Source organism: Cuculus canorus, chromosome 24 (assembly GCF_017976375.1).
Source record: "Cuculus canorus isolate bCucCan1 chromosome 24, bCucCan1.pri, whole genome shotgun sequence".
Lineage (NCBI taxonomy): Eukaryota > Metazoa > Chordata > Aves > Cuculiformes > Cuculidae > Cuculus > Cuculus canorus.
Genome location: NC_071424.1, coordinates 4,121,970 through 4,132,181, shown reverse-complemented (window position 1 = coordinate 4,132,181; position 10,212 = coordinate 4,121,970). Strand labels below are relative to the sequence as shown.

General features: G+C 49.4%; 2 protein-coding genes across 2 annotated transcripts in view; one reads left to right on the top strand and one right to left on the bottom strand.

Moving 5' to 3' along the window:
- Window positions 1-774: 774 nt before the first annotated feature.
- LOC104067116 (ubiquinol-cytochrome-c reductase complex assembly factor 2) lies at window positions 775-6,859 on the top strand. The gene is made up of 4 exons (XM_009569822.2): window positions 775-984; window positions 5,332-5,406; window positions 5,767-5,836; window positions 6,681-6,859. The coding sequence occupies exons 1-4, from the start codon at window positions 847-849 to the stop codon at window positions 6,773-6,775; spliced, it is 378 nt and encodes a 125-aa protein (XP_009568117.2). The 5' UTR covers window positions 775-846; the 3' UTR covers window positions 6,776-6,859.
- A 1,180-nt stretch (window positions 6,860-8,039) lies between these two features.
- Window positions 8,040-10,212, bottom strand: part of ITPR3 (inositol 1,4,5-trisphosphate receptor type 3) — a 46,171-nt gene continuing 43,998 nt past the window's right edge. Inside the window, exons 56-58 of the mRNA XM_009569792.2 lie at window positions 9,780-9,940; window positions 9,116-9,277; window positions 8,040-8,802 (exon numbers count right to left, since the gene is read on the bottom strand). Coding sequence (XP_009568087.1) covers window positions 8,734-8,802; window positions 9,116-9,277; window positions 9,780-9,940 — 392 coding nt within the window. The 3' untranslated portion in view covers window positions 8,040-8,733. The remainder of the gene's footprint in view (window positions 8,803-9,115; window positions 9,278-9,779; window positions 9,941-10,212) is intronic.

The window sequence follows — 10,212 nt, the reverse complement described above, 5'->3', positions numbered from 1 at the left end:
CAAGCACAGGAGTCACATAGAACCACCAGGTTGGAAAAGACCTCTTGGATCATCGAGTCCAACCATTCCTATCTGCCACTAAACCGTGTGCAGCACCTCATCCACCCGTCTTTTCAATCCCTCCAGAGATGGGGACTCCACCCCCTCCCTGGGCAGCCTCTGACAGTGCCCCATGATCCTTTCTGTGAAATATCTCTTCCTGATGTCCAGCCTGACCCTCCCCTGGCAGAGTTTGAGGCCATCCCCCCTTGTCCTGTCCCGTCACTGGGGAGAAGACCCCAGCTCCCTCCTTTCAGGTAGTTATAGAGAGCAATAAGGTCTCCCCTTACTGTGTCAATCCCTCCCTGCTCCTGCTGGCCACACCATGGCGGATCCCAGCCTTAGCGCTGTTGCCCACCCGGCTACCACGCTGCCAACCACCACTCTCAGGTCCTTCTCCACCAGCCTTCACCCAAAGCAACCCGGGAATGGAGGGGAAGACAGATTGGGGAACCTCTTGGGACCCTTTCTACACCTCCTTTTCCGGCGCTGCCCACCGAGGGGCAGCGCTGAGGGGCAACCCCAGGTCTCCCCCCCTCTCCCCTCAACTCCATCTCCCTCCCCATCTCTACGGCCGCGGGTCACGTGACACCCATAGCACCATAACGCGACCCCTGTCGGCTGCCGCAGATCACGTGACACCCCTCCCGGGGGCAGGCTTGGCTGGCGCGGGTCACGTGACACTCCATCGCCATAGCCCGGCGCCTCACGGCTGCAGCACATCACGTGGCACCCCCCCCGCCGCCCGCCCCGTAAGACCCCTCTCGGCTGCCGTAGGTCACGTGACCGCCCCCCCTTTTCCTTTCAATGGCGGCCACCAGGTACCGGCGGTTCCTGAAGCTCTGCGAGGAATGGCCGGTGGAGGAGACGAAGCGGCAGCGGGACCTGGGCGTGTTCCTGCGGCAACGGGTGGCTCAGGCCTTCCGCGAGGGGGAGAACACGCCGGTGAGGGCGGGAAGGGGGGCGGCCTGGAGGCGCTGATGGGCAGAGGCTGACCGCGGGGCAGCGGTGGGCAAGGTGGGCGATGGCGCCCTGGCTCGGGTCAGCCGTGCTGTGGCCGGCAGGGAAGGGAAGGGGTCGATCTCTTGCTTGGAGAGTCCTGTGCATCTGCTTTCTCGTCCCCAGCCCATGGAGGAATCCCAACACCCATGTAACGGGGAGAACCCTGCTGAGCTATAAACGAGCCCAAATTGAGCGGCAAACTAGCTCAAATCGAGCAGCAAGCCAGCCCAAATTCAGCAGCAAATGAGCTCAAATCAAGGTGCAGACTGGCTGTTTAGGAGATCAGAGATATTTGGGAGTGCTGGTCAACAAGGGCTGAACGTGAGCCAGCAGTGGTACAGGTGGGCAATGTGGGCGATGGCACTCTGGTTTGGGTCAGCTGTGGTGTGGCAGCAGGAACAGGGAGGGGATTGTCTCTTATGCTTGGCCTTAGGGAAGCCTGTGCATCTGCTTCACATTCCCAGCTTATCGAGGAATGCCAACATCCAGGGAATGGGGATAACCCTGTTGAGCTACAAATGAGCCCAAACCTAGCAGCAAATGAGCCCTAACCGAGCAGCAAATGAGCTCAAATCAAGCTGTAGGCTGGCTGTTTAGGAGTTTGGAGTAATTTGGAGGTGCTGGTCAATAGTGGCTGAATATGAGCCAGCAGTGGTTCAGGTGGGTGAGGTGGCCAGCAGCATCCTAGCTTGGATCAGCCATGGCTGCTGTGGCCAGCAGGAGCAGGGATGGGATTGTGTACTTAGTGCTGGCGAGGCCACACCTCAAAACCTGGGTTCAGTTTTGGCTCCTGACTCCAAGAAGGCCACTGAGGAGCTGGAGTGCATTTGGAGAAGGGAACAGAACTGGGAAGGGTCTAGAGCCCAGGGGTTCTGGGAACAGTTGAGGGACCCCAGCTTGCCTGCAAGAAACCTGGGGAGGGACCTTTTACAAAGGTATATAGTGATAGGACAACTGGGAATGGCTTTAAAGTGGAAGGAGGAAGGTTTAGACCGGACAGGAAGAAATTCCTCACAATGAGGATGGTGAGGCCCTGGCCCAGGTTGCCCAGAGCAGTGGTGGATGCCCCATCCCTGGAGGGGTTCCAGGCCAGGTTGGATGGGGCTTGGAGCCCCTGATCCAGTGGGAGGTGTCCCTGCCCATGGCAGGGGGTGGAACTGGATGGGCTTTGAGGTCCCTTCCAACACAAACCATTCTGTGACCTGGGGCTGTTTAGCCTGGAGAAGAGGAGTCTGATGGGAGACCTCATCACTCTCTGCAATTACCCGAAAGGAGGTTGTAGCGAGGTGGGTGCTGGTCTCTTTTCCGAAGTGACAAGCCATCGGACAAGAGGAAATGGCCTCAAGTTGCACCAGGGGAGGTTTAGATTGGATATTAGGAACAATTTCTTCACTGAAAGGGTTCTCAGGCCCTGGAAGAGGCTTCCCATGGAAGTCCTGGAGTCACCATGCTTGGAGGGGTTTAAAAGACTAGTAGTGAAGTTGCTCAGAGATAAGCTTTAGTAGTGGACAGGTTCGGTTGGATTCAATGATCTCAAAGGTCTTTTCCAACCAAAAGTTCTATGATTCTATGACCCCACAGCATGGCTTGCTTGTGGAGGAGGGCGGTGGGTGGTGGTAAGGCAGGACCTGGGCCATGCAGCCAGCTCAGCCCCTCCTGGCCTCCAGTGGCAGAGGGGCCAGGATGGGCTGCCTGGCGGGATGGTTTAACAGTCTCAGAGGTGGCTGCAGGGTTTTCTGGGCACAAAGTTCAGTTTGGTGCTGACACAGGATTTTTTTCTCTCTTGGCAGTCCCTGACTGGGAGCTCACTTGGTTGCAATTAAGGAGGAGGTTGTGTCTGCGGGGCTCTGTTGCGAAAGTAGTCTCTCCCTGGGTCTTGTCAGGGCCTTGCAGAGCTCTCCCTGGGTCCCTGAAGGTCAGCAGAGCATCTCGTGGGTCTCCTGAGGGCCAACAGAACATCCTTCAGGCATCCTCTGGGCCCTGCAGAGCCATTCCTGGGTCTCCTCAGGGCTCTGCAGAGTGTCCCGTGGTTCTCTTCAGGGTCCAGGACAGGCCTTTAAAGCAAAACCCCAACAGCCACATAGCTTGGTCCTCATGATTATGGAAGCGGGACACAAATCATTGTGAATTTTGTCAGCAGCGTGCTGGAATCGAGTTAATGAATGTATTTTACTTACCATGATGATAGGGCAATGTAGTGTGGAGTACAGAGTGAAATACAACTTTGCCTGGCACTGTTAGGATGCGGTTATAAAATTGGATTAGATAATTAGAATGGGTTGGGTTGGAAGGGACCTCAAAGCCCATCCCGTTCCATGTCCGTCCATGGGCACGGACACCTCCCACTGGATCAGGGGCTCCAAGCCCCATCCAACCTGGCCTTGAACCCCTCCAGGGATGGGGCAGCCACCACTTCTTGGGGCATTCTTGGCCAGGGCCTCCCCACCCTCACAGCAAAACATTTCTTCCTAAGATCTCATCTCAATCTACCCTCTTTCAGCTTAAAACCCTTCCCTCTTTTCCTATCCCTGCATTCCCTGATCCAGAACCCCTCCCCAGCTTTCCTGGAGGCCTCCTTTTCTGAGTACTGCTATAATTGTGTTAGAGTTTAGGCTTTGGTGCTGGAATAAGTCAGAGAAGCTAAGCTTGATTTGGGCTGTAGACCTTTACGGCCTTGGAGGTGTTGCTGTGGAATGTGAATGTGCCATTTCTTTGCATAAAAACATTGTTCCAGGTACGTGTTTTCTACTTCAAGGGGCATCTGATTCTGTATTGGTCACTAGAATAGTCTGCAGCAGCCGTTTTGGGAGGTGCTTATTGCTTTTTCATATGCTGAGGACAGCCGAGTGTGCCGCACCAATTGGCTGCAAGATCCCAAAGCTGCCACTCATCCTGAAAATCTAAAGTGATGCCTGCAACACTGATGTCAGTTTGTATGGATAAAGGTTTAATACAGCGAAGGGAAATGTCCTGACGGATGGCAGGAGGAGCGTCTGAGAAAAGAACGAGAACCATAAAGGATCCTTCATCAGTCTATGTCAGTTTTATTCACATGGAATGATATTTGTTGATTTTATGAGGTGGGGTGATAGCGTTTCTGCTTCCCATTCAGTAGTTCTTTCTGCAGTCATTACTAAAACATCAGCAGGGTCATTTGAAACGTGGCTGCGAGGTATGTTCACCTGAAGATCACCTGTGGTGTGACGGTGCTTACTCTTGACAGTCTGCCTGTCCTTGTATCCTCTCTCCTGCAGCAGCTGTCACCTACTGAATGAGGAGAGCCTTTCCCCAGCTTTCCCAGTCTCCCCACCTCAAGCTGAACCTGTGCCAGCGTCCCAGGGACAGACAAGCAGCGTGGTTTTATCCTAACATGTTCTTGTTAATGCTATTCTTATCCGTGGATCCATTTTAGTCACTGATCTTTGATGTCACGGAGCAGCAACACAGCATTCTGGTGGACTTGGGCCCCATTGTACAATACAAACCCAAGATGATGTGACATCCGTGCTGCTAAATAGACAACTCTGCAAGGCAGATGCTCCTGTCTGAGGCACCTGGCAGAGGTTTAGGTATTAGCAAAATCTTTCCAACTTAGTAGACCGAAATAGAAATCCATTTACCCTTCACAAGCTGCCCAGTCTCTTTCATGCTGCTTTTCCCTAATCAATTATAAACTATTTTTAGCTTGCACTGGGATTTTCTAACTTCCATCCTAGTACATTATCCTGTTTACTGCTTTAGAATAAAACAGGTGGCAAAATTGACCTTTGGGCAAGAAGTCTTGCAGATTTCACAGCAGTGGCCGATAAACATGATAAGAAAACTGTCCAGCAATGCTCTCATTAACTGTGTATTCACAGTCGATCTGTCACATCTTTTTGAGTGGAGTTTTAAGATCCATTCTGGAATTTACAGAATGGGTTGGAAGGGACCTCAAAGCCCATCCAGTTCCACCCCCTGCCATGGGCAGGGACACCTCCCACTGGATCAGGGACTCCGAGCCCCATCCAGTCTGGTCTTGAACATCTCCAGGGATGGGGCTGCCACCACTTCTCGGGGCAACCTGGGCCAGTGCCTTGCCTTGTGCCTAGTTATTCTTGTAGACCAGGCTAGTGGAAGGGAAAGACATGGATCTGCATTCTGGAGCAGCATAAGAGGGGTCACCAGCATCCTACACAGCACTGAGAATCCACCTAAGCTGCTCTTTGACTGTCCTACTCACAAGCCTTGAAACGAGGTGGGGTTTGCTGCGGAGCTTTAAGTGAAGATGTGTGATTTATCCCTTTCTAGATTGCTGACCCTGAGGCCTGTGACCAAATGTACGAGAGCTTAGTCAGAATCCACACCAACTACTACAAAAACAAGGTAAGCTTTGGCATTAGCATCATCCCTCTTTCCGAAGGTGAGTCACTGCCTGCTGCAGTAAGGCTGCCGCATCCCAGCAGGGTTTGTGGGGATGTCTAACAGACAAATGAGCTGTCAGGTGCACGCAGCACGTCCTAGTGCCTTTGGTCGCTCTGAGAATGCTACAGAGAACTTGGCCTCTGTGACATCTACGAAAAGTGCAGATGACAGTTCTTGGTATGGGTGAACAGAATTCTTAAGAGCTTGACTGAAAATGAGCTCGGATTCTACCGTATGGGGACATTTTAACCTGTTTTAATGCAGTACAAGTAACAGCTTTTTCTTTCTCTCCCTCCTTTTCTCACCTACTTGTTTGTGAAGTATCCACGCCTGAAAGAGACAAACTTCACTGGAGTGACAGTAGAAGACTGCAAGATGATATTATCCACAGGTACTAATACTGTGCTTGATTCGAGAATAAGGAGATAAAGTACTTTTTGTGGTGTTCCCTGCGTTACTTCTACTAAGTACCTGTGACTAGAGGACAGAGCAGGACTGCCGTGCAAGGATATGAGGATTTTTAGTGAGGAGTAAGTTCAGGAATCGCTGGAGGTGTTCAAGGCCACGTTGAATGGACCTTGGGCAGCCTGATCTAGTGGGATGTCCCTGCCCATGGCAGGGGTTGGAACTGGATGATCTTTAAGGTCCCTTCCAACCCAAACTATTCTTTGATTCTATGAATAATTGCGGAGATCTTCAGGAATCAGCCAAGGCAAAAAGTCAATTGTATCTTGCCGCAGGCCAGAACAGCGGCGGGTTTGTGAGGGCTCTTTCAGATCAGACTGCAGGACCTGTGTGAAGGAAACGCGCATTTGCGTCATCCATCCAAAAATTCTCAGCTTCCCTTTCACCATGTTTGAATTCCCATCGGTGCTTCGCCTTTTGTATTAGACTCGGAGAGAAAACAGGGCACCACGATGCAGAAATACTCTCAGCCAGATCATTTATCAAGTGCAGTGTAGGAAGTCGGCGCAGTTTTGTTCTGCTCCATTTCCTAACTTTGATTGCAGTGCGTGGAAACTGAATATTAGTTGTTAGTGATAAGGGACTCCCGGCACAATTGATTGGAAGGGAAAAGTAACTTGCCTCAGGCCCTGAAATAGAAATTCATTAAGATGAAAAGTCAAGAAAGGAAAATACAATTGAGGGAAAGTTGTTATAAGAGGGCTTTCATTCCTTTGCTTTTCTGCTCTTCTTCCTCTTTCCCCATCTCCTTCTCTCTCCTTCTTTCACAGACATCTTAAAACAGATGGAAGACATGAAAAAAGGGACGTGGAGAAAACTGCGAGAGAAGTTTTATGCCAAGAAGCCTGAAGAGGACTTGAAGTGACAGGTTCACTCCCAGCTCCCCCACTGTATATATTCCTAAAGCGCGGTATGTTGCCATGATGAATAAAACCATTTATTGCTCTTAGCAACAGCGTTTTTGTTCAGACCTACACCTTCCACCCTTCATATTTAGTGCCCGTGGTTTTTTTTTCCTGAAAATCTAGGGCATAGCTCAATATATCTGTGCCAAAACCATATTGGAGCTATATAGTATAAAGAACTTTGTGGTCTTAGACCTCCTGCTTTGTATTAGAAGAAATGGAACAACCAGGAGGCACACAGACCAAGAACGTGCAACGGTGTTAGCTTGAAATTTTCTTGTGAAGATCACAGAAGCGATGATATGATGTCACTGTGCTTGTGTTTCTGCGTGTTAGCACTGTGAACAGGGAAACTGAGAGGGACAACTTTAATCATCGCATTTCTTTTCCTTTTGAGAAGACGTAGGAAAGGACTGAGGGCAATTTTACCATCGTGACAGTGGAGCAGTGTAAGGGTTTAATTTAGATTTCAGTCGGAGGTGTCAGCAGTGGGGTGCTGGTCGAACTAGCTGGATGCAGATTTCCCTCAGCAGGAAGAGAAGGTTCCATGTAAGTTACTGCATATCTGAGGGATAAAGACAAATTTCAATGGCATGTTGGTATATAGGGCCATAAGCAAATTTCAAGTGTGATTAGTCTGTTGCTGTGGCCTAATTTTATTCCTTTCTAAAGGAAAGGAACGTGCGTGTTCTTGGGAGGCAGAAGCACGGGACTGTTGATGGGGTGGCTGCAGCGCTGCTTGGCTTGGGAAGGATGTGTCTAGAGCACAGCTATGCCAGGACTCCGCTTGGCTCCAGGCAGCACCAACAGCTGCTCCTTTTTAATCTATTTGAACAGTGGTTTCCTGGCAAGTAGTGAAAGAATTCAAAACTTCGCCGCAGGCTCTAATCCAAAGCTTTAGAAAACAAGGCTGGCTTTCAAGGTAGTTCTTCATGGTAGCATTCTTCATCTTCTGACTGGAGCACCGTACTACATTTTAACATTTAACATCTGGAGCTGAGAGCACTGTGTTGCGGAGCCCCTTGTGTAATACAGCCCTGATTTGGCTTCAGATCTTTGGATTGTTCTGTATTTTTATTTAGAAGAGCCCCATTAGATACCAGAGTGCACAGGAAGGGAGCTTTCTTTACCGTGTTTAACTTTTTATTATAACATGATTTTGTATTTAATTTAGTTAAGGCAATTTACATTTCTGTTCTTAAGTAACAACAATACCAAAAAAAAAAAAAGTAAAATGAGATGAAACTAAAACACAGGACGCCCCTTCACAGTGAACTCCTGGAAACCTGCCGTCTCCTCCTACTCCTGCCCAGACACTCTTGGTTCACAGAAGGCAAAAGTTCACACTAGTACAAGCTTGTATACTCATCTAGTGAGTTAAATCAACAAATCCATCTCCTCGAGTTTAGCTCGTCTTTCCTGCACCACAGCGATGAACAAAACTCTTTAAATGGAGAGGGATCAGCATGGAGCAGGTACAGCAAATACGATGGCTGGCTTGCGAAGATCCACGTGTACTAGTGCTGCTCTTGGAATAAGTTAAATATCGCAGCCCTACAGCTAGTTACGCTACACCTGAGGTGGGGGCTGTCAGAATGCAGCGCAGGGAGATAAAGGTACAACCCTCCACATTTGCAAAATAAAAAGAGTTATTGCAATGAGGAATAAAAGTCCTGGATAATTTATCTTCCTACAAGGGCGTTAGGGTAACGTGTGGGTCCAGGTATTGTGAGGAATCCTGGCCAGTCCTTGGTTCCTGAATTGCTTACAAGCGATCTAAGGAAAATGTTGACTGTGAAGCCCTTGCGCATGGTTCATCTTTCTCTGACAGCGACGTCCATGCGTGGAACCCAGGCATAAGCAGCCTCGTTAGCTGATACATGTGTCCCTTGGTGGGTGAAGCCCATGCTTCCGTGTTTTAGTGGTTCATGCTGTTCTGGACATCCACAAACCCCATCCTTTGTCTGCGCTTCCGTTGCTCTGTCATCTAGAGTTCAAACAAGGACATAAGTGAGATAGGAAACCAGGCCTTTCTGTTTGCTGAACATGTTCCTCTAGCGTGCCTGAGTCGGCAGCTCTAACATCTGCCAGAAACCCCTGTGAGTTGGACTCTAGCTGATGAGGAAGTTAACTTGATCAACATGCACTTGTCCCAAGTGTCCCCGATTCCCCCAAAAGAGCTGCAGGAGTTCTTTGCTTTGTAGCTGAAGTTGTCCTGGCTCGGGCTGGCTTCACCTCCTGCTCTTTACTATTTTAGTAAGGACAGTGAGTTTCTACAGTCTTTAAAAGTGGTTGGTTACCTGTTCCTTCAGCTCGTTCAGCTGGGAGGTGAGATGGGACACCAGCTTCATCGTGGTGTTGAGTTTGTCTTGAAGGTTGCGGATCTCATTCTGCTCCCCTTCGCCTTCGTTGCTGACCAGGGACATGGCTCGCATCCGGGGGAACCAGTCAAGGTTCTTGTTCTGGAAAGGCAACCATGGAGAACAGGAGTTGGAGACGGGGTGAGGAGGAGGGAAGAGTCCTGGTAGGATCTAACAGGAAGCCTGCCTGGAATTAAAGAAATTCTCAAAGGCTTGTCTTGTCTGTATCTGCAAATTTTCCACGAATGGTACATTTCCAGTTGGTTGTTTTTCCTCTTAGAGCTTTCTGGGCTCAAGTTCAGAAGTTTTTCTATATTTTCCCTCCTTTCTTGCCTTGAAATCACCTTGAAGTCACACTCTCTACTGCCTGCTTCTATCCTTAAATACACAGTACAAAACATCAAACAGACAATGCGGTGTTGGCTGCGATTGCAAAGTGGAAACAAACCAGCTCAGAAAGAACTAAAGCACAGCGACGTTACTAAATATTTTCCAAAAGCTCCTTCTCAGAACTGTTTTTCTTTGGCAAGCCCAGTGTTCTCAACTATTTCCCCAGGGGAGGCAGGTTGCGATAGGGAAGAAGCTGCTCCGAGACAACACGTACCTTTATCATCTGCGCCACGTAGCTCTCTGGCCCTGTGTAGTCCGTCTTGTTCTTCACTCGCACCAACACTATGAAGTACAAGTAGTTCCACATATTGTGCTCGTATTTAATGTGCTCCTCAAAGGACACTGTCTTGTTGTCAAACTTGTCCCTTTCGAGTCCTGCGAAAGGCGGTCAAGAACGGAGAAGGTGGAGAGAGGGGATGGGGAGGAGAAGGTGAGCAAGCAAACGAATGTGAAAGGAAGTACAGATAATTGCAGCTTCTCCCAGGTGTGACTTTCAAGAAGGGCTTTTAATAATTAGTTAGCGTTTAGACACAACAAAACAGGGGGAAAATAACCCAGTCGTGTATTCAGGAGGCTTCTATTTAAAGTTTTTAGATACGTATGCTTCCTGCCTAGGTATCTAAAAGCATAAAATGCACCCAGTGGAT

What these genes read in the sequence shown, in the direction of transcription:
- LOC104067116 (XM_009569822.2), top strand. Translation starts at nt 847, where the DNA reads ATGGCGGCCACCAGGTACCGGCGGTTCCTGAAGCTCTGCGAGGAATGG. An exon ending in GCGAGGGGGAGAACACGCCG is followed by an intron (nt 985 to 5,331) that starts GTGAGGGCGGGA and finishes ATCCCTTTCTAG; the next exon opens with ATTGCTGACCCTGAGGCCTG. An exon ending in CAAGATGATATTATCCACAG is followed by an intron (nt 5,837 to 6,680) that starts GTACTAATACTG and finishes CTTCTTTCACAG; the next exon opens with ACATCTTAAAACAGATGGAA.